This window comes from Boleophthalmus pectinirostris, unplaced genomic scaffold, assembly GCF_026225935.1.
Source record: "Boleophthalmus pectinirostris isolate CB_2022bp ecotype Guang Dong unplaced genomic scaffold, ASM2622593v1 HiC_scaffold_6, whole genome shotgun sequence".
Classification (NCBI taxonomy): Eukaryota; Metazoa; Chordata; class Actinopteri; order Gobiiformes; family Gobiidae; genus Boleophthalmus; species Boleophthalmus pectinirostris.
The window spans coordinates 41,654,501-41,680,681 of record NW_026571447.1 but is presented as its reverse complement, the minus strand read 5'-3'; the positions used below and the strand labels follow the sequence as shown (position 1 = coordinate 41,680,681).

Sequence of the window (26,181 nt, the reverse complement as noted above, 5' to 3'; positions counted from 1 at the left end):
GCCTCAAATAAACACAGAATTATGTCTAATATTAAAACAAGTGTGAAGTGTCCCACCGACCCCCCCACAGCAGGACGGGCTGATTATACTTTAACTTTAACCTGTTTCACAAAAACACTGGTCCAAAAGTGTCACAAAACCACGACACGGCCTTATAAGGAAACATAAAACAGTGTGAGGGTTCAGAACAACGCCACAGCAGATCATCTCATTATAATAAACTTCACAGCAGCAGTTAACATGCCGTGCCTCTGACCCGAGCCCTTCTGGGACCCGGTCTGCTGGAAAGTCCTGACCTGAGCTGGACTCTGTGTGTGGACAAATGTCTCCAGCCTCCGGGGAACAGATCTGTGGAGAATCCAAAAATAAAACACCTACTTGTGTGTGTTTAGTGAACATTTGTGACCCCTGACGCCGAGACCAACAGATCATGTGAATAAGTCTCTCTGCCAGTGAACTGCTCTTGTGTCTTTGGGCAAGACACCTTTCCTCTGGTGTCTCTCTGCACACAGGTACATGTGTGACTGATGGAGAGTGAACGGCTCTGGTCCAGGCTCACGACAGGAGGGAGTCTGGACACTGGGCTGTGGTTTAGAGTGACCAGATTTTCAAAATAAATAAAAAACTGGGACACTCGGTTTGTGGAGGTTGGAAATAATAAAATTGTGAAAAGAGTGTGAAATTAAGGAAAGTTGTTGTGCACTTGACACTAATGTCAGTCTGTATAGTCACATTTTCTTTGTGTTTTGGTCGTTTTTAAGCAGCTTTTCTGTATTTTACCTAAATAAATGACATTTTATGTTTCTCTTTGCTGTTGCAGGATCAGATTGGTCCAAAACAGAGACACTGGGACATTTCTTGTATAAAACTGGGACAAACCAGTGGTTTTGTATAAATCTGTTAGGACAGGGGGACACAGGGTCAAAACTGGAACTGTCCCGGGGAAACAGGGACGTGTGGTCTCTCTAGTGCAGTAATAGTCCACATAGGCCAACACCACTGCGGGGCGCACTGGCCCGGACCGGCCTGGATTGGCCCTGATTGGTCCCGGTTGGCCCTGATTGCCCCTGCACGGTGCAGCGCTCGTACCTGTGGTCGATAGGGGAGACTGCAGCCACCTGCCCCTGCCTGCCCCGGCCGCTCCTGCCTGCACCTGCCTGCTCCTGCCCGGCCCTGCCCGGCCCAGCCCGGCCCTGGCTCCTCTGCTGCTGTGGAGTGCGTTGGGCAGCAGTCGTCGCCATTGTGCGTCCGGAGCATGTTGCAGCAGCAGCCTCTCTCGGCCAATGGGGCCTCGAACGGCCGCGGACTCGCCATGAGCGGCCACCCGGGGATGCACTCGCTCGGCTCGGTCCACCAGGCGCCGCAGCACCGGTCCGAGGGAGGAGACCCGGGCCTGGACGGGACGGAAAACGGACACGAAACCCGCAGAGATATCGGGGACATCCTGCAGCAGATCATGACCATCACAGACCAAAGTTTGGACGAGGCGCAGGCGAAGTGAGTGCGGGACTTTGTGGAGTTTGTGGACGAGTTTGTGGAGGTTTTGGTTCGAGCTCCGCTTCGTGTCTCTGAAGTTCAGCCCGTGTCAGAGCTCTGGGTCCGGCTGTGAGAGCAGCGGGGGGACCCGGGACAGCGCGGTTCTCTGTCCCTCCGTGTCCGTGTGTCCCCATGTCCCCATGTCCCCGTGTCCGTGTCCGTGTGGGGGGTTTGACTCGTGTCTTTGGCCAAAAGTTCATATCTGGGCTATTGTTAGCATCCGAGGCTAACGGGGGCTAACGGGGGCTAAGCGGCTAATGCTAACACAAACACCGGGGTTTTTCTGGAGTATTTCACGTATTCAAATAAACACAGGTTCAGTTTCAACAAGTAAATCTAACACGTGGACAGTGTGATTTGTCCCCGGTCTGTCTCCGGTTCTGTCCCCGGGTCTCACGTTAGCACGGGGAGCTAACAGTTAGCCTAGCCGCAGTTTGTTGTTGTTGTTTGTGGCACGCGGGCCTCCTCTTTGTTTACATGTTTAGCATGTGCGGCTAGTCCCGGAGCTAAAGTCTTTTTCTTTCAGGAAACACGCTCTGAACTGTCACCGGATGAAGCCTGCGCTCTTCAGTGTCCTGTGTGAGATCAAGGAGAAGACTGGTACGTCTCCGCTGCGCTTTAGGACACTTCAGGAGGGTTTTTGGACAGAACAGGGTTTGTTTTATTAGTTTATTCAGAAGGATGGAGGGTCACCACTTCAAAATAAAAACAGCTGGATCGTAAATTGTCTTCTAAATCCTAGTGGGACACTTACATTAGGGGGTCCAGAAGTCCCTGTGTCCCCGGGACAGTCTGAGTTTTGAGTCTGTGTCCCAGAAGAGTCACACAAGAATCACTGATTTGTCCCAGTTTTATACAAGAAATGCCCAAGGTGTCCCTATTTTTGACCAATTTTATATACAAATATAGAAACTGTCATTTGTTTTGGTAAAATACAGAAAAGCTGCTTAAAAATGACAAAAACACAAAGAAAATGTGACTCTACTGACTCAGATATTAGTCATGAATGGGCCGAGTGCAGAACAGTTTTCCTTAATCATGCAGTCATTTCACAATTTCTTTTTTTTTATTACCAACCAGCACAAACTGAGAGAGTCCCAGTTTTTAATTTTGATTTTCTGGCCACTTTAACTTACACTGATACAAGAAGATTATTTGCGGGTCGTATTTAGTCGAGGGAGCGTCATAATTGAACTTTGAACAGCACAGTTTTTATAGTCCAATCAGGTTCATCTGTTCTTCCGATATTTTATGTTATTAGGATCTTTTTTCAGACCAAGAGTTTGTTTTCGTACCTGCTCACTCGCGATCTTCCTCAGAGTCTCGTGATGTGTCCGGTCCGCTGATTCAAACAGATTTTGGCACCGTCTTCCTAACGGACACGTCACAGCAACATCCCGAGACTCTGAGGAAGATCGCGAGTGAGCAGGTACGAAGACAAACTCTTGGTCTGAAAAAAGAACCTAATAACATATCACAGCTTTATAAAACATGTGGTTAAATTTGGTCTTATTTTATTTTTGTTTAAAGGAGTCAAATATTCTCTGCACAGAAGGATATTTTCCTCACACACGCGTACATATCTGTTTATCTGCGCACATGAGTTAGAATCACAGAGTCTGTTGAAGTCAGGGTGCGTGTCTGACGTTCGTGCGGCTCCACAGGGCTGTCGATGCGTAACGCGGCGGAGGAGGAGCCCCAGGACCCTCAGCTGGTGCGTCTGGACAACATGCTGCTGGCGGAGGGCGTGTCCGGGCCGGAGAAGGGCGGAGGGGCTGCTGCTGCCGTGTCTGCCGCCACCAGCGCCGGAGGCATGTCCCCTGACAGCTCCCTGGAACACTCCGACTACAAGAGCAAACTGAGCCAGATCCGCACCATCTACCACACCGAGCTGGAGAAGTACGAGCAGGTGAGGCCCAACGCAAAAACAAGCTCCTGGTTGGTGTTGTCCTGGTCCTGGTGTTGTCCTGGTGTTGGTGTTGTCCTGGTGTTGGTGTTGTCCTGGTGTTGTCCTGGTGTTGGTGTTGTCCTGGTGTTGTTCTGGTGTTGTTCTGGTGTTGGTGTTGTCCTGGTGTTGTCCTGGTGTTGGTGTTGTCGTGGTGTTGTTCTGGTATTGGTGTTGGTGTTGTCCTGGTGTTGGTGTTGTCCTGGTGTTGGTGTTGTTCTGGTGTTGGTGTTGTTCTGGTGTTGGTGTTGTTCTGGTGTTGGTGTTGTCCTGTGTTGGTTGTTGTCCTTGGTGTGTCCTGGTGTTGGTGTTGTCTTGGTGTTGTCCTGGTGTTGGTGTTGTCCTGGTGTTGTTCTGGTGTTGGTGTTGTCCTGGTGTTGGTGTTGTCCTGGTGTTGGTGTGTTCTGGTGTTGTTCTGGTGTTGGTGTTGTTCTGTGTGTTGGTGTTGTGTGTTGTCTTGGTGTTGTCCTGGTGTTGTGTTGTCCTGGTGTTTGGTGTGTCCTGGTGTTGGTGTGTTGGTGTTGTTGGTGTTGTCCTGGTGTGGTTCTGGTGTTGGTGTTGTCCTGGTGTTGGTGCTGTCCTGGTGTTGGTGTTGTTCTGGTGTTGTTCTGGTGTTGGTGTTGTCCTGGTGTTGGTGTTGTCTTGGTGTTGTCCTGGTGTTGGTGTTGTCGTGGTGTTGTTCTGGTATTGTCCTGGTGTTGGTGTTATCCTGGTGTTGTCCTGGTGTTGGTGTTGTCCTGGTGTTGGTGTTGTTCTGGTGTTGTTCTGGTGTTGGTGTTGTTCTGGTGTTGGTGTTGTTCTGGTGTTGGTGTTGTCCTGGTGTTGGTGTTGTCCTGGTGTTGTTCTGTTGGTGTTGTTCTGGTGTTGGTGTTGTTCTGGTGTTGGTGTTGTCCTGGTGTTGGTGTTGTCTTGGTGTTGTCCTGGTGTTGGTGTTGTCGTGGTGTTGTTCTGGTATTGTCCTGGTGTTGGTGTTGTCCTGGTGTTGTCCTGGTGTTGGTGTTGTCCTGGTGTTGGTGTTGTTCTGGTGTTGTTCTGGTGTTGGTGTTGTTCTGGTGTTGGTGTTGTCCCGGTGTTGGTGTTGTCCTGGTGTTGTTCTGGTGTTGGTGTTGTTCTGGTGTTGGTGTTGTTCTGGTGTTGGTGTTGTCCTGATGTTTTCCAGTGTACCTCCCTGTGGTGTTGGTGGTGTTTTGTCCTGGTGTTGGTCTTGTGTTGTCCTGATGTCTTGCCCAGTACCTCTGTGTGGTGTTGGTGTTGTCCTTGTGTTGTCCTGGAGTTGTCTTGGTGTTGTTTTTTCCTGGTGTTGGTGTTGTCCTATTGTTGTTTTTTTCCTGGTGTTGTTTAGTGTTGACCTGATGTTTTACCCTATACCCCCGTGTGGTGTTTGTGTTGTCCTGGTGTTGTCTGTCCTGGTGTTGTCTTTCCTGGTGTTGTTTTTCCTGGTGGTGTTTTCCTGGTGGTGTTTTTCCTGGTGGTGTTTTTCCTGGTGTTGACCTGGTGTTGACCTGATGTTGACCTGATGTTGACCTGATGTTGACCTGATGTTGACCTGATGTTGACCTGATGTTGACCTGATGTTTCACCCTGTACCCCCGTGTGGTGTTTGTGTGGCAGGCGTGCACAGAGTTCACCACCCATGTGATGAACCTGCTGAGGGAGCAGTCGCGCACGAGGCCGGTGACGCCGCGCGAGATCGAGCGCATGGTCGCCATCATCCACCGAAAGTTCAGCTCCATCCAAACCCAGCTGAAGCAGAGCACCTGCGAGGCCGTCATGATCCTGCGCTCACGCTTCCTTGATGCCAGGTACTCTGTCCTCTGTCCTCTGAGGTCTGTCAGGTACTCTGTCCTCTGTCCTCTGAGGTCTGTCAGGTACTCTGTTTCTCTGAGGTCTGTCAGGTACTCTGTCCTCTGAGGTCTGTCAGGTACTCTGTCCTCTGAGGTCTGTCAGGTACTCTGTCCTCTGAGGTCTGTCAGGTACTCTGTCCTCTGAGGTCTGTCAGGTACTCTGTCCTCTGAGGTTTGTCAGGTACTCTGTCCTCTGTCCTCTGGATCCCTGTGTCAGTGTCGCTCTGCCCTGTTACCAGGTCTCCTAAAGCAGATCCTGTGGTGGTTTATATATAATAAAATAATAAATAATACAGTAAAAGGAATGACAGTAAAGTTACAGTAAAGTTACAGTAAAGTTACGTGTGATGAACAGTTCACAAAACAAAACATGACTCCTCCATAAAGAACAGAACACACGTCGACCCGGAACAACAACAGAACCAGCTCCGGTGGGCACAGCGCTGGACTGGCATCAACTTTTATTTACTTTACTGGTTTTATTGTTTTAAAACTAGTTTGATTAAATCTCAGTGTTTATTTTATCATTGTTACACAATAGTCAAACCTCGAGCTGAGTTAAAACACAAGGAGAAAAAGTGAGTTTTAATTACAACAGTGCAGTGGAACACAATAGAGTCACGGTGGAGCTCAGTTTAACTTCATATACAATAATAAAATAACACAATTAATTCCAAAAAGATTAAAAAAAAATAAAATTAAATCTATTCTATTCCATCAGAAATGCATTTTATTAATTTAAATTAATGTATATTGACCAAAAATACATTAAAATCACAGAGCTAAACTATTTACAGCCCATAAACTCAGTGGGGCCTTAACTGATACTCAGGGTTCCCACGGTCATGGAAATCCTGGAAAAGTCATGAAAATTTAAATTGTCATTTTCCAGGCCTGGAAAAGTCATGAAGTTTTAGTGTCTCTCTCCCTCAGCTCCAGTGTTGTGTTCAGTTTTCATGAGTCTGTTCTGATTATTTGTGAACGTCTGAGTCTTTTGTTTAAAAGAGACGACAGTAAATGCACTGACAGGATTTAAAATGTTCAAAAACTATAATCTCAAACCATAAAGTGAGAGGAAAGAGTCACATTTCAGATTTACACCTAAAAGTCTGAACAATTCTACACATGTAGGAGCTGTAAAGTTTAGAAATTTTGTCAGTGAAAAAGAGCAGGACCCTGGATATGAAATAGAGGAGGTGGATTATTTTTGGACAATATTCAATAAACAAAACAACCAGGAACAGAAACCAACTCCTCTGACCATTAAACTGTTTAACTGGGTCACGGGAATCATCAGGACTTTAGAGTTTTGATTTTTTTTTTTTCTTTTACTTTTTCACTCTTCTGCAAAACTCTCATCATGGATTTTTTTTTTTTTTTTTTTTTTTTATCAGGCGCAAGAGACGTAACTTTAGTAAACAGGCCACAGAGGTTCTGAACGAGTATTTCTACTCCCACCTGTCCAACCCCTACCCCAGCGAAGAAGCCAAAGAGGAGCTGGCCAAGCAGTGCGGCATCACTGTGTCTCAGGTAACAGACCGCAGGACAGCGCCACCCTGTGCCCAGACGCGCCACTTCACCCCCCCACGTTTGTGACTGTGACTGTGTGAGTGACGGAGGTGGGAGGGGCCGACGGCGCAGACGGGCAGCCTCGCTTCTGTCAGTGTGTCCCAGGGCAGCTGTGGCTACGGTAGAAGCCACCTCAGAGTCGCCACGTTTACATGAGAGCTTTAACTCTGAATAAAACTAATTTAATTCTGAATAAAACTAATTTAATTCTGAATAAAAATGAATTACGCTTTAAAAAGATCATGTAAACACTTAATTCTGGGGAAGTAACAAGAACTGAAATATGGTGATATCGTATCGTCAAAGTTCTCACAATAATATCGTGGACCATCACCAGTGTTGGAGTAACAGATTACATGTACCGGAGTAATGTAATCAGAGTACAAATGGTGAGTAACTGTATTCAGTTACAGTTACTGTTTCAGTGGTAATTGGATTACAGTTACTTTGTTGAAATAAATGGATTACAGGGCGGGATTTTCCTGTTTTCACATTTTGGGCTAAATCCCCCCCCCCCTCCCCCCCCCGGTAATTTCACTCATTGCTGGAAACTAAACTAGATCTAAACCAGGTCTAACCTAGATCTAAATCAGGACTAAACCAGGACTAAACCAGGATTTAACAGGACTAAATCCTGCTGTGTGGACGTGTTTCCTCGTTTTCTATCAATAATATTTTTAATTTGGTTCAGTAAAGTCTGGACTTTTTATTTTCTTTTATCAGACAAAACTTCTTATGTGAAGATTTCCTCGTCTTTGTTTCTCTACAGCAAATCAAGTAATCCAAAGTAATCAGATTACATTACTCACTTTAAGTAATTTACTGGATTTACGTTACAAACTACATTCTGGGGTATGTAATCTGTAGGGGATTACATTTTAAAAGTAAACTTCCCAACTCTGACCATCACAATATATCGAATCTCAAGTCTCTCAAAAAAAGCTAAAAAAAGACAGAGGAAACTACATAGACCATGATCCTTTGCTCCATTTCAGTTCAGACGACAAGAAGAAATAACAGTTTTTAAATAACACTTTAAAATCTTAGTTCTTTGGATTAAATCTTGTCAAGACATTTAAAAAAAAAAGTAGAATAATCACAGTTTTATCTGTCTGGCCTCCACAAAATATCTCAGTAAGTATTGTACCATGAGATGTACATCGTGAAAATATCATGAAAACACCTGAGACGTTCTGAAGTGTTGCGTTTGTCTCCAGGTGTCCAACTGGTTTGGAAACAAGAGAATTCGCTACAAGAAAAACATCGGCAAGTTCCAAGAGGAGGCCAACCTGTACGCCATGAAGACCGCGCTCGGAGCGAGACAGGGAGACGACTCCCCGCACACCCCCAACTCCACCGGCAAGTCCCCCTCTGTGTCCCTCACATCCCTCTGTGTCCCTCACATCCCCCTCTGTGTCCTTCAGGTCTCCCTGTGTCACTCTGTGTCCTCCTCTGTCCCTCAGGTCCCCCCTCTGTGTCCTTCGGATCCCCCCTCTGTCCCTCTGTGTCCGTCTGTGTCCCTCTGTGTCCGTCTGTGTCCGTCTGTGTCCGTCTGTGTCCCTCTGTGTCCCTCTGTGTCCCTCTGTGTCCCTCTGTGTCCCTCTCTTGTCTTGTGGCTGTGGTTTGAGTGTTTGTGGGTTTTGTTCCAGGCTCGGGTTCGTTCTCTCTCTCGGGTTCGGCCGACATGTTTCTGGGGGTTCCTCCTGTGAACGGAGACCCGTCTGCTTATCCACTGGGAGCACAGGTAACACGCAGCTCAAAGGGAACACGCAGCTCAAAGGGAACACGCAGCTCAAAGGGAACACGCAGCTCAAAGGGAACACGCAGCTCAAAGGGAACACGCAACTCAGCCAAAAGTGTCCCGCTGTACGTTTGTGGAGCTTCAGGTTAAGGTTTTCTGTGTAAATGTGTGTGTGTAAATGTGTGTGTAAGTGTGTGTGTGTAAGTGTGTGTGTAAATGTGTGTGTAAGTGTGTGTGTGTGTAAGTGTGTGTGTAAGTGTGTGTGTGTGTAAATGTGTGTGTAAGTGTGTGTGTGTGTGTGTGTAAATGTGTGTGTGTAAATGTGTGTGTAAGTGTGTGTGTGTAAATGTGTGTGTGTAAGTGTGTGTGTGTGTAAATGTGTGTGTGTAAATGTGTGTGTGTGTGTGTAAATGTGTGTGTGTAAGTGTGTGTGTGTGTAAATGTGTGTGTGTGTAAATGTGTGTGTGTAAGTGTGTGTGTGTAAATGTGTGTGTAAGTGTGTGTGTGTAAGTGTGTGTGTGTGTGTGTGTAAGTGTGTGTGTGTGTAAGTGTGTAAGTGTGTGTGTGTGTAAGTGTGTGTGTAAGTGTGTGTGTGTAAATGTGTGTGTAAGTGTGTGTGTAAATGTGTGTCGTATTCAGTTTCATAAATCTGCTCCATCACCAAATCTTCAACCAACAAACTCCACAAAGGAGAAACATTCTTCATGAACAATTTATCCACAAATATCAAGAGAAGGTTTGACTATCCCAGATTTAAAACTTTTTCAAGACCTTTTAAAAACCATTTAAATGAAAATTAAGACCAACATCCCACCAATTATGCGGCAAAAAACACCAGATCCAATTAAAATAAAGACCAAACAAGTGCTGCGTCTAGAATCTAAGAGCCTCTGTGGATTAAAGCTGCTCTTCCTCATGATCCAACGTCTCCTCCACTCGACTGATGTTTACTCATTTCTGCCAGTGCCACAAATCAAAGTATTATTTGCACAAACTCAAAATTAGACGTTTATTTACATTACATGATTTCACATTGTTGTTTTTTCTCCCTTCATTTAACATTGCCCTACAGCTCGGCTGAGTTTACAAAAAATAAAATGAAATTTAAGACCTTTGTGAAAAAATAAGACTTGGACAACAGAATTTAAAACCTTTTTAAGACTTGTTACCAGTGTCGGGAGTAACAGATTACATGTACCGGAGTTACATAATCAGAGTACAAATTATGAGTAACTGTATTCAGTTACAGTTACTGTTTCAGTGAGTAGTAATTGGATTACAGTTACTTTGTTGAATTAAATGGATTACACAGAGGGATTTTACTGTTTTCACATTTTGAGCTATATCCCTTTTTTTTTCTTTTTTTTTCTTCCCCCGGTAATTCCACTCATTCACGGAAACTAAACCAGGTCTAAACTAGATCTCAGTCAGGTCTAAAACAGGTCTAAAACCAGGTCTAAATTAGATCTAAATGAGATCTAAACCAGGTCTAAAACTGGTCTAAAACCAGGTCTAAACCAGGACTAAACCAGGATTGAACAGGACTAAATCCTGCTTTGTGGACGTGTTTCTTCGTTTTCTATCAATAATATTTTTTATTTGGTTCAGTAAAATCTGGGCTTTTTATTTTCTTTTATCAGACAAAACTTCTTTGTTACGATTTCCTCATCTTTGTTTCTCTACAGCAAATCAAGTAATCCAAAGTATTCAGATTACATTACTCACTTTAAGTAATTTAATGGATTCTGTTACAAACTACATTTTGGGGTTTGTAATCTGTAATCTGTAGGGGATTACATTTTAAAAGTAAACTTCCCAACACTGTTTGTTTCCCTGTAAATGGAGAATGACGAAGACACATTAGTGAACGACTGAGCAAAACTCATGTTCAGGTCGTAGAGACGAGTCACATTTAAACTGCACGGGTCTGTGTCTGTGTAAATCTCCACATCATCAAATCCATTTTTAATTTTATTTCTAGAATCAGTCTGATTCTAACAAGTTCCTTACACTGTACTGTCAGAAGTTTAGTCTCACCTGCCTGGACTCGCATATGAATTTAGTGACATCCTGTTCTTAATCCAGACGCTTTAATCTGACGTGGGTCCAGACTCGTTCATGGGAGTGTTGGAGCATCTTCCTAAAGAACATTTGTGAGGTCCACACTGATGTTGGACAGAAGGTCTGACTCTCAGTCTCCGCTCTAATTCATCCCAAAAGTGTTCGATCGGGCTGAGGTCCCTGAGTTCTAAACCCTGTGGACACTTTCCCAGAAGAGCTGAAGCTGTTCGAGCTGCAGAAGGTGAAACCACAACATATTAAACCTTCTAGATTAAGAACAGGAGGTCACTTCAGTTCATGTATGAGTCAAGGTGAGAGAAAACTTTTTGCAGCACAGTGTGTGTTTTCTCCAGGATCAGAACATGAGTTGAGTTTGTTGTGTGACTCGTGGCTCGTTGTTTCCTTTAAGTTTTGTTCTTTCTTCTCTTGATATTTGTGGATAAATTGTTCATGAAGAATGTTTCTATTTTGTGGAGTTTGTTGGTTGAAGATTTGGTGATGGAGCAGATTTATGAAACTGCACTGCACATTTACACACACATTTACGCACACATTTACGCACACACTTACACAAACACATTTACACAGAAAAACATGAACCAGAAGTTCCACAAACCTCCAGCGGCACATTTCAGACGATGGGAAAAGTCGATTCTTTGACTTGAGTTTATGGTCAGTCGTCTGAACCTGTGTTCTGTTTGTTTCAGGCCAACGGGAGCTGGCAGGGCAGAACTACGCCCCCTTCTGGATCCCCACCACACAGCGACCTGTCAGAGCAGTCGGACTGAACCAGGACTGGACCAGGACTGGACCAGTTTTGGACCAGAACTGGACCAGGACTGAATCAGGACTGGACTTATTGACCACTGGGCTGCCCTCTCTCTTTTTATTGATTGTGTTTAACCACTTGGCGTTCCCTGCGTTTGTTTTCGGGAGTGCATGAATGTTGGCGTCTGCGTCAGTGTCTGCGTCTGCGTTGGCATCGGTGTCTGCACTGGCATCTGCGTTGACGTCTGCGTAGGCGTTTGCGTTGGCGTCTGCATTGGCGTCTGCATTGGCATCGACGTCTGCGCTGGTGTCGGTGTCTGCGTTGGCGTCTGCGTTGATGTCTGCGTTGGCGTCTGCGTTGACGTCTACGTTGGCGTCTGCGTTGGCATCGACGTCTGCGCTGGTGTCGGTGTCTGCGTTGACGTCTGCGTTGATGTCTGCGTTGGCGTCTGCGTTGACGTCTGCGTTGGCGTCTGCGTTGGCATCGACGTCTGCGCTGGTGTCGGTGTCTGCGTTGGCGTCTGCGTCGGTGTTGACGAGCATGCGGCGTGGGGTCTGGGGCTTACGGTGAACTACCTTTAAACGAGATGTATCGTGCTGAAAAGACTTTTAATCATGTTCTGTTGGTTTCTCATTTTTAAACGCGTGTCTGTTTGTCACAGGTTTTTCATAGTTTTTAGTGATGATGTTTGTGTTTTACGATTTGCTGCAGCTACTTAACCAACTGAAACCAGGAAGTGCCCCGTGTCTGTGCAAAGGCCACACTTTCACTTTCACTTTCACTCCAACGAGTCCGTTTGTCCAGTCACTAAATTCACAGTTGCCACTAGAGGGCGTCATAAACCAAGCACTGTCTGTACGAGCTCACGCGGCGCCTGAATGAAGCCAAACGTGTCCTTTAGCGCCTCACTCGCCACGTTTACACCACACTCCTGATTCTGAATGAAAATCATTTAATTCTGGAAAATAAAAAAAAAAGATTCTGTTTTAAAAAGTCCATGTAAACACTTAATCCTCATGAAAATGATTATTCGGAATTAAACTTAAAATTAATTTTGAACTAAATGGGAGGTTTATTTTGATTTTAAAGTCGAATTCATTTATACCTTGATCTTGTAAACCAGTTCCCCGACCTTTTTTTGTACCACAGACCCGTTTTATGTTCCACAATATGTCGTGGACCAGGAAGGGGGATTAAATCCTGGTTAAATCCTGGTTTAGACTTGGTTTAGTCCTAATTTAGACCTGGTTTAGACCTGGTTTAAAGACGTGGCCTGATACTAAACGACTGTGGGCCTGGGGGTTGGGGACCCTGATGTTTCTTGTTTCTTCTTGTTAAAATAATGTGGGTGCTTCGTGCTCGTTGTGTCGTCCTTCTGACACAAACAGGTTTGTCTTCTTCCTCCTCTTCCTCAGATCACAGACGTAAAGTGTGATGAGACGATTCTCCAGCTGCTGCTTCATGATCATCAGAACCACTGCACGAAAAGTTTGGAAGGTGTTTGTGTCAATTCAGAATTTTAAAAAAACATCATGTAAACGTGGCCAGTGAGCAGCGCGCAGGAGTGGGTGGGGCCAGGGCGGAGTGGGCGGGGCCATGTTTATTTCTACACTCGCTGTTTTGGTTTGGTTTGGTTTGACCAGCCCAGAGAGGATGCACCAGGAGAGAGCAGGAGAAGCGACAAACCCAAAGATGTGTGTGTGTGTGTGTGTGTGTGTGTGTGTGTGCACGCGCGTGTGGGTGTGTGTGTGTTGTGTGTGTGCGAGCGTGTGTGTGTGTGTGCGTGCGTGTTTTACGTGACGTCTTCTCTGTACAGTCCACACCTGTATTCTCTCTACCTCTTTTACAATAAACTAATGTGTATTCACACACACAGAGTCTGAGTTTTTCTTCTGAAGCTTCTGTTTATATAAACACAGACCTGCACAACTCAGGTCATGATCTAATGTTCCTTAAACACAGACCTGCACAACTCAGGTCATGATCTAATGTTCCTCCTCAAACACAGACCTGCGCAACTCAGGTCATGATCTAATGTTCCTCAAACACAGACCTGCACAACTCAGGTCATGTTCTAATGTTCCTCAAACACAGACCTGAGTTCTGTGTAAATCTTTGTCCGTCTTATTTTCTGACGCTGTACGTGTGCAGGCGCGTGTCCCCGTCACACACACACAGCATGTTCTGTTGTGTGTCCGGGGCAGGTGTGTGTGTGTGTGTGTGTGTGAAAGTCTCAGGTTATAAACTCTGTTATTAAAGCTTTAAAATTATTTTTTGAAATCCTGGTGTTTGTCCTGATCAGTTTGTACAGAAAGTCAAAACTGTTCAGTCACACACACACACAGAGACACACACACACACACACAGGTTTGACGCGCGGCTCTGGTTTCGCGCTGTTTTTTCTTCCCTGTGAGTGACGCAGTAAAGTGCGCACGTGCAGTGGGCTCGTTTCCTCTTGAGGTCAGAGGTGAGAGGCGCGCGGAGTCTCGCGCTGTGACCGCGACACAAACGTGACGCATGCGCCGTTTAGTCTGGAGGCTCGTGTTGTGCAGATGTTTGTTCTGGTTTAGTTTTGGTTTTGTTCTGGTTTTGTTCTTGATCCAGACCCGGACCTGCTCACAACAAACATCAGTTTCATGTGTCACTGTTCAACAGGAGACTCGAGGCTGCAGCGCCTCCACGCGGCCGCGAAAAGAAACACGTGAAAAATACAAAACACTTTTATAAAATAAACTTCAGTACGAAGTTTGTGAAACTGCAGCGTCACGTGGGAAACGTTTCAGCGCGGAAACATTTACAGAGTTCAGTGATTTTAAATCAAGTAAATGAAGTGTGGGAGAGTTTTGGTTGAAGAGCAGCGCGCTGAGAGTCACGTGCTGCTGCCAGGACAGAATCAAGTCTCCTCCGTGGACCGGACACGCGCGGACGTGAACATTAAAGATTTAACACATGAAAAACAAAGACATGATATAAAAGTGCAGCTCAGTGCCCGCGTCCACGTGCACGCGCCTCACACAGAGCGGAGCCTCTCGGGCACGCGCACGTGCGCTCTGGAAACACTGTCCAAACTAACACGTGCGTGACATCCGTGCGCGTGCGTGCATTAGGAACGTGAGTCAGTGAGACTGAGCAGCGCTCGTGCGCAGAATGCACCGCGTGGGAAAACGCACGAGCTCCGTTTGGTCTTTACGCACGTGTCAGATTTGGACCTTTCCACAGGCGCGCGCTTTGGCGCGTCAGCGCGAGGAACCTTTTGGTGTCACCGGCGCCCACGTGAGCTCCTTCCAGTTTGACCAGACGGCCCCGCGAGGACGAATCTCCCACGCCACGCGCGCCACAAGGAGCTGCGCGCGCTTCGTCCGTGCGCACTGGCACCGCTCAGTGTAACTGTGCCACACGTGCGTAACGACGCCACAAACGAGATTATTTCAGACAGAAACTGTTTTTATGTTTGTAAAAATATGAGATTTAGTTTTGACTCTGAGCAAAGTTCAGAATCAATAAAAGTGTGAAATAAACACAGGAAGCACGTGCGTCCTCTTGTGCGTAATGACGCAAACTCAGACTCTGGTGTGAAGCTCGTGGCGGTGACTCCAGGGGAAACAGCGCGGTCATTTTATCCACATTTTAAGTTTTGTTGTTAAAACTCAAGATTCATTAAACAAAAAACCTTTGGGGAATTGTCAGAAAGTTACTTTTTAAGTAAAAGGTAAAGAGGCGGATCGCAGCAGCGTGTGTGTGTGTGTGTGTGTGTGGGGGGGGGGGTCCCACGCGCACCTCCCACTGAGGCTCCAAAGTCCGCACGTGTCGCACTTGCGTAAAAACCAAACGGAGCGTGGACATTTTCCCACAAGGCACGAGTACAGCGCTAAAACAAACCGTGCGCAGACTCTGGCGCAGAGCGCAGTCACGTGCGTCATGTCACCAAATCACCAAGTTAAGAGCCCATTACGCTTGCGTAACCCCTGTGCCGTGCGCAGCAGGAGGCGCGCGCTCCTCATGTCTTCTTTTTAAATGTAAATGAAGTGAACGCACGTGCTTTGTAAGAGCGCGTGCCATTTCAGTGCGTAAAAGCGCACGAACATGACGTAAAAGTGGAAGAATAAAAGTGTAAAGACTGAACCAGTTTGACTTTTGTAAAACTTTATCTTGTTATTTTCTATGTTCTACGTCAGTGTGACGTCACAGCGTTCAGCGTCACGTGAGGCTCGTGATGTTCACGTCACAGGAGAATCTGGAGTCTGTTATGAACACGATTTATTTTGACGGACAAAATAACGTAAAAAAAAAAAAAAAAAAAAGTCAGGATGATGTGTCGCGGGTGAATCTGAACATTTAAAACCAAAATGTGGAGGCCAGAGCCGCAGGAACAGAAGAGCCACAAGAGCCAAATGTGAGTCACAGGAGCCAGAAGGAGCCGGAAGAGCCTCCTGAGCACTTCCTGTTCGGCACGCGGCGGTTAGAGCGTTAACTATGTCCACTCATAAATACGGTCCATGTTTGTACGAACATGGTCCACTGTAGATGCTCAGTGCGCAGGCGCAGTGAAAGGACACGGGTTTGAAACACGGTGGTCACGTGACACAGACGCGCAGGTAAAACTCACTCTAAAAACACGAACATGAGTGTGACTCCTGAAGTGTCTCGAGGACGGGGGGGGGTCCGCCTCATGGGGGGGTCCATGAGACTCGAGAGCCGCAGGAGCAAAAGTGAGCGCCAGGTGAGTGTGTCCTGACACGCGCCGCGTGCACGTCCCCGCGTGCACGTACTGACCCTCTCGTGTCTCGTAGATCATCAAACCGCTGCTGGAGAAACGGCGCAGGCGCAGAGACAGAGTCACCGAGACCGAGAGTCTCACGCGGCTCCGGAGCCTCGTGCTGCGCGCGCAGGTAACACACGCACGCACACACGCTCTTCTCCCGTCACACGCACGCGTCTCTAACGGGGCTTTTGCTGATTTCAGGGCGGCGCGCGGCGCAGGGTGGAGGAGGCGGAGATCCTGGAGCGCACGGTCCACTTCCTGACGGGCCGGAGCGGCGGCCCCCGCGGGGCCCCCGGGGCCACTCGGAGCAGCCGCACGTGTCATTTCAGGACGGTTTCTCGGCCTGTCTGCGCAGAGCCGCGAACTTTTTGGAGCGCGGAGAGGCCGCGCGGCTCGCTCTGGCGCTGGACGCGGCGCTGTCGCGGCGGGGGGCGGGGCCTTGTACCGTGTACCGGGAGCGCACACGGAGGCGCGCTCATCGGGAGCGCGATCACGAACAGTTGTAAAATCCAGAAAGACGCAGCGCGCGGACAGAGCGACAAGCCGCGACTCGCGCCGCAGAGGCTGTGGAGGCCGTGGCCAGAGTCGGCGTCAGAGCACATGTACTGGAGGGGCGTGGGTCACCAGCAGGGGGCGCACTGCCATTTGAGAAATATTTTAACGCGGTGGAGTCAGACACAGCAGACATGCTTCAAACACGTTTTTCTTTAACAGTATTAGGCTAATTATGTGTTGTTATTATAATCATTATTATATTAAGATTATTATTATTATTAGCTGCAGTAGTTGTTGAGGCTGTGGTGGACGATACAACACAAGACAAGAATAAAAGGTTGAGGTTTATTAAAAAACAATAAGTCCTGCCACTGGTTGTAAACATTAAACAACAGCCTCTCGTCAAAAACACCTCTGAACTAGAAATAACCACGTCAGACACCAGGGCTGTAGTGAACGTGGTACACGAGTCGCCGTCCAGTCCAGTCCTATAGAGACCTGAGACTTGAGGGACCGGGACTAAACCAGGACTAAACCAGGACTAAACCAGGACCAGTGGCGGCTGATGGTATAATTTTTGGGAGGGGCACCAAGGGCAAAATTATAAATATATATTATGAATAATATATGTATTATATATATAGGCTGTAGTATTATAACAAATACCAGAAACAGACATTTTGGTTAGTTTTGACTGAACAGTATCGATCAGAGCACAATGAACAGCCAAGTGCAAACTTTATGCAACAACACAACGTAACACAACGTAACACAACGTAACACAACGTAACACAACGTAACACAACGTAACACGCCGCTCACACCCAGACCCAACGTCAGTAAAACTACAATAAGAGACATGAACACAGATGCCGCTCCTACAGCACACGACAGAACAACCAGAGCAGCTCCAACATGTACACCAGCTCATTTACGAACTATTAACTATTAACACTATAACACTATTAACTATTAACACTATAACACTATTTAACTATTAACACTATAACACTATTAACTATTAACACTATAACACTATTAACTATTAACACTATAACACTATTAACTATTAACACTATAACACTATTTAACTATTAACACTATAACACTATTAACTATTAACACTATAACACTATTTAACTATTAACACTATTTAACTATTAACACTATAACACTATTAACTATTAACACTATGACACTATTTACCTGTGAGGCTCCAAGTTCAGATTTGCCGCAAACTAATGAAAACCAGCCTCTTCTTCTCCAGAGACTGAAGCAGAGTGTTTCCTCTGTCCACTGTCCCACTGGTTCTGTTTCCAAAAGTTTATTGTCCAATATGACGAGATGAAACTGGTCCAAATCCTGGTCCAGTCTGGTCCGTGACGCGAGGTCCGGGAGTCGAGTGCACGAGCGGTTGTAAAATGAGTCTTAATCCCACTTCCCACTGAAATCTGAAAGTTACAGTCGGTCCACATCAGCACCAGGGAGAATTATGCCTCTGCGCTACGCTCAGGTCAAACTTTTACACCCAGAAACGAGCGGGTAAAGGCGGATAGAGCAGCGAGCGACTGACCTGGCCCCGGCGGCAGCAGCGAGAGTCCCGACCCGGTAGCGACAGTCCCGGGTCCCGGCGGCGACAGTCCCGGGTCCCGGCGGCGACAGTCCCGGGTCCCTGCGGCGACAGTCCCGGGTCCCTGCGGCGACAGCCCCGGGTCCCGGCGGCGGGTCTGTCAGTGTCTTTGTCTCTGTTCTCGTCATTTCCTGTGTGGAGCTTTAGGCTAAAGTAGCAGCTGCAGCTAATCGTGGAGCTGCTACGTGTTGACGCAGCAGGTTGACGTGACGTGACGTGACGTGACAGGACAGTTGTCCAATCACACGACACTAAATAAACAGAGACTGTGACGTCATTGATGTCACAGTAAAGTTTGTGCCCTCAGCCCGAAGTGAAATGCGCCAATCAAAATCATTTTAAAATAGTCATAATAACGGCCTGTTGGGGGGTGGGGCACCAGTGGCCGCTAGGGGGGGCACGGCCCTCAAATGCCCCCCCTTGCCGCCGACACCGGCCTTGGCCCTGAGCAGGAGCGGCCTGGGGGCCCGTGTAAATGTGTAAATAAATGACATAGTGTGTAAAGTTCGAGCAGTATTTTTGTACTTAATTTATTCAAATAAAAGACCAAACGTGCTAAATGTGTTTATTTCACACTTTGATTCATTCTAAACTAAATCTCATATTTTTACAAACATAAAAACACTTTGTCTGAAATAATCTCATGTTTGTGGCTCAGTTACACTTTTGTCGTTTTTACACATTTCCTCGTGTGAACTGGACCTCAGTGACACGTCCAGAATCACAACTCTAAAAATACAAAAACTACTCATAAAAGTACAGTTACTTCACAAATCGACTCAAATACAGTCATGGGAGTATTTGTACTTAAAGCCAAATAACGACATTTCCTTGGAAACAAGCAGCAGGAGGCCGAGTCAGATCTGTGGAGAGGCGACTCCACTCACACTCAGTGTTTGTTTTTCCAGGTATTTTTGAGACATTAATCCAGCTGTGATTGAATAAATGTAAAGTTGAGCTGTTTAAAGTCACACTGTGGGACATTCCAGACAGAGCAGTGACGTCTCCATGGAAACAGCAGGTGGTGGATCCTTAACGAAGAAGTTACACAGTGCAGCTTTAATTATGAATCACCAAACAGTGTGAGCGTGTGACCCGTCACTGCCCCCCCCATGTGAAGAGCGCCCCCTGCAGTGAGACCCCAGCGCTCAGATCCAGTCAAATGAAGCTCATGAGGTCAGCAGGTACAGGGGGGATTTATTTACAGACAAAACAGACAAATCAAACCTCCAGCGTCACGTGGAGCTGTTAATTCTTTTTAAATTTAATTTAATTTGACTTTTATTTAACCAGGAGCTCCCAGTGACATTCGGAATCTCTGTTTCCACAGAGACGTGGTTGAGGAGCAGCAGAACCATCAATCATTCATTTTTACTGCTGTTGTAAAGTTCTGTCAGAGTTTTGTTGTATTTTGCACAATAATAATAAAAATAATCTGTCTAAACTATTATTTATCTAAACGATTTCTCTGATACAAAACAGTAAAATCACAAAGTGTCTCGTTTTAAAACCATTTGCATCTCAAAAAAAACTAAAACCCACACTCACATCTCGGTCGCCGCACTCACACTTTACTATTGAGCTGAACTCTTGAACTTGAACTCCTCAGATTCCAATTTAAGATTTTTCTGTAAATGATTCTGGGACCATGATGCTGCAGGAAAAGTCTGAGTTTCCAGCTCAGAGGCTCCAAGGGCAAAAGAAGAACAGAAGAGGAACAGAAGAAGAACAGAAGAGGAACAGAAGAGGAGAGAAGCTCAGATGAAGGACGTTTCAGAGGAACACAGAAGGTTCCTCATGTGGTTTTCTAAATAAATATAAACCAGGGCTGTTTTCTGTGAACTGTGACTGACTTTAGTGAGTGAAAAGTGTCAAAGAGCCACAGAGACAGAGTGACAGACTTGGCATTAGGGTCCAAAAAACATGTTTTTAGATTCTCTAGATTCTCTCCCTGCATTTGGTTCCATTTCTGTCTGGGTCCAAATTTGATGCAGATTAAAGAATATTTAGAGTTTTGCTCAAAACTCTTGAAAATGTCTCTAAACTAGAACAAACCAAATAAATGTGGCCTATTTGAAAAATGTGTGATTTTCTTCTTCTGTTCTTCTGTCACACTGGAGTGAAGAACATCAGGACAAACTTTTCTTCACTCAAGGACCAAAGACGTCGCCCAAAACTGTTCAGGTGTTTTCTTCTTCACGTCTGGATGTTCAGACTGTGGTGGTTCTGCAGGTCTCAGTGTGGAACCAGAACCCAGAGCAGAACACGGAACAGTTCTAAAGTTCTAGTGTGAGTTGCCCTTAAAAAAAAAGAAACACAATAGGTACTTTCTCTGGTAACTAGTTACTTTTATAGTGGAGTAACTCAGTTACTTTTTGGAAGAAGTAACTAGTAACTATAACTAATGACTTTTTCAGAGTAACACGTCCAACGCTGCTGAAAATGTAAAATGACTCATTTCCCAGGAAACTTCCTGCAGCTTGAGCTCCTCTAAACCATCTCCTGTTTCTTCCACTTTTCTTCTAAATCATCTTCTGGAGCTCAAACCTGAAGCAGCTTCTGACCGAGTTTATCTGAAACTTTATTTGTACCGAGTTGTGATGGAGCAGACTAGTGCAGGGGCGAGAGCTGACCCCTGAGGGACGCCTCACGCTGGGCTCCATCTGTGGGATCATTCTGGAACCATTTCATCGATTTTAACAAGAACATTTTCAGACGAGAAGGTCGAGGCTCAGAGCAGCAGAAACAGACACGACATGTTTAAATGGAAAGTCAATAAAGAGTCACTGGACGCTCACGAGTCGACCAGCAGATAACTCAACTCAGGTCACAACTTTGTCTGTTTATTTACAGTCTCAGGTCTGTGGTCTCAGGTCTGGTCGTGTGATGTTCTGGTCTGAGCGGCGTTGGTGTTGGTGGCGTTGGTGGCATTGGTGGCGTTGGTGGCATTGGTGTTGGTGGTGTTGGCGTTGGTGTCGTTGGTGTTGGTGGTGTTGGTGGTGTTGGTGGCGTTGGTGTCGTTGGTGTTGGTGGTGTTGGTGTTGGTGGCGTTGGTGTCGTTGGTGGTGTTGGTGTTGGTGGCGTTGGTGTTGGTGGTGTTGGCGTTGGTGGTGTTGGCGTTGGTGGTGTTGGAGTTGGTGGTGGCGTTGGTGGTGTTGGTGTTGGTGGTGTTGGTGTTGGTGGCGTTGGTGTCGTTGGTGGTGTTGGTGTTGGTGGCGTTGGTGTTGGTGGTGTTGGTGTCGTTGGTGTTGGTGAAGTTGGTGGCGTTGGTGTTGGTGTTGGTGGAGTTGGTGGCGTTGGTGTTGGTGAAGTTGGTGGCGTTGGTGTTGGTGGCGTTGGTGGTGTTGGCGTTGGTGTTGGTGGAGTTGGTGGCGTTGGTGGTGTTGGTGGTGTTGGCGTTGGTGGAGTTGGTGGCGTTGGTGGTGTTGGCGTTGGTGATGTTGGTGGAGTTGGTGGCGTTGGTGGTGTTGGTGGTGTTGGCGTTGGTGGAGTTGGTGGTGTTGGTGTTGGCGTTGGTGTTGGTGGTGTTGGTGGTGTTGGTGTTGGCGTTGGTGGTGTTGGTGTTGGCGTTGGTGTTGGTGGTGTTGGTGGCGTTGGCGTTGGTGGTGTTGGCGTTGGTGGCGTTGGTGTTGGTGGTGTTGGTGGTGTTGGCGTTGGTGGTGTTGGCGTTGGTGGTGTTGGCGTTGGTGGTGTTGGCGTTGGTGGTGTTGGTGTTGGCGTTGGTGGTGTTGGTGTTGGTGGTGTTGGTGGCGTTGGTGGTGTTGACGTTGGTGGTGTTGGCGTTGGTGGTGTTGGTGGTGTTGGTGGCGTTGACGTTGGTGGTGTTGGCGTTGGTGGTGTTGGTGTTGGTGGTGTTGGTGGCGTTGACGTTGGTGGTGTTGGCGTTGGTGTTGGCGTTGGTGGTGTTGGTGGAGTTGGTGGCGTTGGTGTTGGTGGTGTTGGTGTTGGTGGTGTTGGCGTTGGTGGTGTTGGTGCTGGTGTTGGCGTTGGTGGTGTTGGTGTTGGTGGAGTTGGTGGCGTTGGTGGTGTTGGTGTTGGTGGTGTTGGCGTTGGTGGTGTTGGTGTTGGTGGAGTTGGTGGCGTTGGTGTTGGTGGTGTTGGTGGTGTTGGCGTTGGTGGTGTTGGCGTTGGTGGTGTTGGTGTTGGCGTTGGTGGAGTTGGTGTTGGCGTTGGTGGAGTTGGTGTTGGTGGAGTTGGGTGGTGGTGGTGTTGGTGTTGGTGGTGTTGGTGTTGGTGGTGTTGGCGTTGGTGGTGTTGGCGTTGGTGGTGTTGGAGTTGGTGGTGGCGTTGGTGGTGTTGGCGTTGGTGGTGGCGTTGGTGGTGTTGGCGTTGGTGGTGGCGTTGGTGGTGTTGGCGTTGGTGGTGTTGGCGTTGGTGGTGTTGGTGTTGGTGGTGTTGGTGTTGGTGGTGTTGGCGTTGGTGGTGTTGGTGTTGGTGTTGGTGGAGTTGGTGGCGTTGGTGTTGGTGGTGTTGGTGGTGTTGGCGTTGGTGGTGTTGGTGTTGGCGTTGGTGGAGTTGGTGTTGGTGGAGTTGGTGGCGTTGGTGGTGTTGGTGTGGTGGTGGTGTTGGTGGTGTTGGTGGTGTTGGTGGTGTTTGGCGTTGGTGGTGTTGGCGTTGGTGTGGCGTTGGTGGTGTGGCGTTGGTGGTGTTGGCGTTGGTGGTGTTGGTGTTGGTGGTGTTGGCGTTGGTGGTGTTGGCGTTGGTGGTGTTGGTGTTGGTGGAGTTGGTGGCGTTGGTGTTGGTGGTGTTGGTGTTGGTGGTGTTGGTGGTGGTGGTGTTGGTGGTGTTGGTGTTGGTGTTGGTGGAGTTGGTGGCGTTGGCGTTTGGTGGTGTTGGTGTTGGTGGTGTTGTGTGGTGTGTTGGTGTTGGTGGTGTTGGTGGCGTTGGTGTTGGTGGTGTTGGTGTTGGTGGAGTTGGTGGCGTTGGTGTTGGTGGTGTTGGTGTTGGTGGAGTTGGTGGCGTTGGTGTTGGTGTGGTGGTGTTGGTGGTGTTGGTGTTGGTGGTGTTGGTGTTGGTGGTGTTGGCGTTGGTGGTGTTGGTGTTGGTGTTGGTGGAGTTGGTGGCGTTGGTGTTGGTTGGTGTTGGTGTTGGTGGTGTTGGTGTTGGCGTTGGTGGTGTTGGTGTTGGCGTTGGTGGAGTTGGTGTTGGTGGAGTTGGTGGCGTTGGTGGTGTTGGTGTTGGTGGTGTTGGTGTTGGTGGTGTTGGTGTTGGTGGTGTTGGCGTTGGTGGTGTTGGCGTTGGTGGTGGCGTTGGTGGTGTTGGCGTTGGTGGTGGCGTTGGTGGTGTTGGCGTTGGTGGTGGCGTTGGTGGCGTTGGCGTTGGTGGTGTTGGCGTTGGTGGTGTTGGCGTTGGTGGTGTTGGCGTTGGTGGCTGCAGTTTCACCTCTGCTCTGCTCTTTCGTGTGAATCAGTGACAGAGTTGTGAGTGTGAGTTTGTGTTTGAGGATGTTTAACAGCTTTTCAGGCCTCACACACTGACCCCTGCCCCCCCCCTCGCCCCCCCTGCCCCCCTCGCCCCCTGCCCCCCCCCTCCCGCTGGGGAACATTTAACTGACCCGTGAGCTGTTGTGTTTGGCCCCAGAGCGTCGGTCCTGCTCCATCTGCTCTCGGTGAGTCCTTCACTTTTTATCTTCTTCTCGTTCAGGTGATAATTACAAATATTTAAAATCAAACTCAAATCTCCTGCGTCACACGAACACGACTCCTTCAACTTTAAACCACGATCGGACAAAATCAGAGCTGGACTTGTGTTTTTTGTTTGAGTAACTCTTTATTATTTGTTTGTTTTATTTACAAAGCACAGAACGCTCTGTCCCACCTTGTGATGTCACCAAGTGGTACAGCTCCTTCACTGTAAAAAAAAATTAAAAATCTAATCAAGTTCAGACGACTTGAATTTAAAAAGTTTGGTCATGATTTGAGTAAATTTCACTTGGACTAAAATGATCTGCAGTGGAATAAGATTTTAGACCTGGTTTAGACCTGGTTTAGTCCTGGTTTAGTCTTGTTTTATTCCTGGTTTAGTCTTGGTTTAGACCTGGTTTAGACCTGGTTTAGTCTTGTTTTAGTCCTGGTTTAGACCTGGTTTAGACCTGGTTTAGTCCTGGTTTAGTCCTGGTTCAGCCCTAGTCTAGTTCTGGTCTAGTCCTGTTTTAGTCCTAGTTTTAGTCCTGGTTTAGACCTGGTTTAGTCTTGTTTTAGTCCTGGTTTAGACCTGGTTTAGTCCTGGTTTAGACCTGGTTTAGTCCTGGTTTAGACCTGGTTTAATTCTGGTTTAGTCCTGGTTTAGACCTGGTTCAGTCCTGGTTTAGTCCTGGTTCAGCCCTAGTCTAGTTCTGGTCTAGTCCTGTTTTAGTCCTAGTTTTAGTCCTGGTTTAGACCTGGTTTAGTTCTGGTTTAGTCCTGTTTTAGTCCTAGTTTTAGTCCTGGTTTAGACCTGGTTTAGTCCTGGTTTAGTCTTGTTTTAGACCTGGTTCAGTCCTGGTTTAGTCCTGGTTTAGTCCTGGTTTAGACCTGGTTTAGTCCTGGTTTAGTCCTGGTTTAATTCTGGTTTAGACCTGGTTTAGACCTGGTTTAGTCCTGGTTTAGTCCTGGTCCAAACTATGGCCCGTGGACCAAATGCGGCCCTCAGACAGATGTTTCTTGGCCCTCAGGTTTCCAGGTGATTTGGCTCAAATGATTTTGCATCAGTTAAAAATGAACTTTTTACTGCAAGTTTTTTTGATAATCCACCTTGATAAATCTGAAGTTTAATATTTATTTTGTGGTTTTAAGGATGTAATGTGTGAGTAAAGTGTTCGGTTGATTGTGACGTGTGAGTAAAGTGTTCGGTTGATTCTGACGTGTGAGTAAAGTGTTCGGTTGATTGTGACGTGTGAGTAAAGTGTGACGGTTGATTGTGACGTGTGAGTAAAGTGTTCGGTTGATTGTGACGTGTGAGTAAAGTGTTCGGTTGATTGTGACGTGTGAGTAAAGTGTTCGGTTGATTGTGACGTGTGAGTAAAGTGTTCGGTTGATTGTGACGTGTGAGTAAAGTGTCCGTTCGCTCTGACGTGTGAGTAAAGTGTCCGTTCGCTCTGACGTGTGAGTAAAGTGTTCGTTCGCTCTGACGTGTTGAACCTGCAGATGTTTGAGTGGTTCTGGTCTGAGCTCCGTCTGTGTTTACAAACGTGGCTCTGGAGGAGAAAAGTCTGGACTCCCCCGACTTAAAACAAGAAACAAAATCCAATGTTGCTTGACTTAAGAAAATCTGTGTGTCCTTCGTTCGTTCGTTTTTTCAAAATAAAACCAAAAAAATTTTACGATAGAACAACTGTTTTCTTCATTATTTGTCTCCAAACATCAAAATGAAAAAACAGATAAAGATTTGAGTTTTTAGGTTTTGATTTTGTGTTTAAATGAAAAATGGAAAAAAAAAAACAGATAAACTGAACCAGGTCTAAACCAGGTCTAAACCAGGACTATAACAGGTCTAAACCAGGTCTTAACCAGGACTAAAACCAGGACTAAAACCAGATCTAAACCAGCTTTAAGTACAAGTACTCTTGAAAAAATACTCTTCAGAGTACTTGTTACTAGTTACAGTTTTAACACAATTTTAGAAATATTTTGATATAAAACTTGATCGTTCTAAAAGTCTAAAATGAATTATGAAACAAGCCTGGTGGAGTCAGGTTTGTGGAGAGGCGAGCCGGCTCACAGTAAAGACGTTTGCTTTTTCTAAGTTTTTCAGTGCAATAAACTATGAACATGGGATAAAAAAAACCAAAAAGTTACGCACTGTGACTTTAATTAAAGCTGATTTAAAGATGTATTGTGTAACTTTTCTGC

At 46.7% G+C, this 26,181-nt stretch overlaps 3 protein-coding genes and 1 pseudogene across 3 annotated transcripts in view; 3 read left to right on the top strand and 1 right to left on the bottom strand.

The window, feature by feature from the left end:
- dnase2 (deoxyribonuclease II, lysosomal) overlaps positions 1-26,181 on the bottom strand; it is a 167,196-nt gene that overhangs the window by 27,144 nt on the left and 113,871 nt on the right.
- On the top strand, positions 1,199-13,334 carry pbx2 (pre-B-cell leukemia homeobox 2). Its single transcript, XM_020927628.2, has 8 exons — positions 1,199-1,497; positions 2,063-2,136; positions 3,201-3,445; positions 5,093-5,283; positions 6,720-6,855; positions 8,112-8,253; positions 8,544-8,638; positions 11,404-13,334. The coding sequence occupies exons 1-8, from the start codon at positions 1,256-1,258 to the stop codon at positions 11,482-11,484; spliced, it is 1,206 nt and encodes a 401-aa protein (XP_020783287.1). The 5' UTR covers positions 1,199-1,255; the 3' UTR covers positions 11,485-13,334.
- LOC129411832 (transcription factor HES-7.1-B-like) lies at positions 15,679-16,733 on the top strand (annotated as a pseudogene).
- The window catches only part of oatx (organic anion transporter X), a 16,475-nt gene continuing 14,231 nt past the window's right edge, over positions 23,938-26,181 (top strand). The window contains exon 1 of the mRNA XM_055163602.1: positions 23,938-23,960. The gene's annotated coding sequence lies outside the window, so the exon portion shown is untranslated. The remainder of the gene's footprint in view (positions 23,961-26,181) is intronic.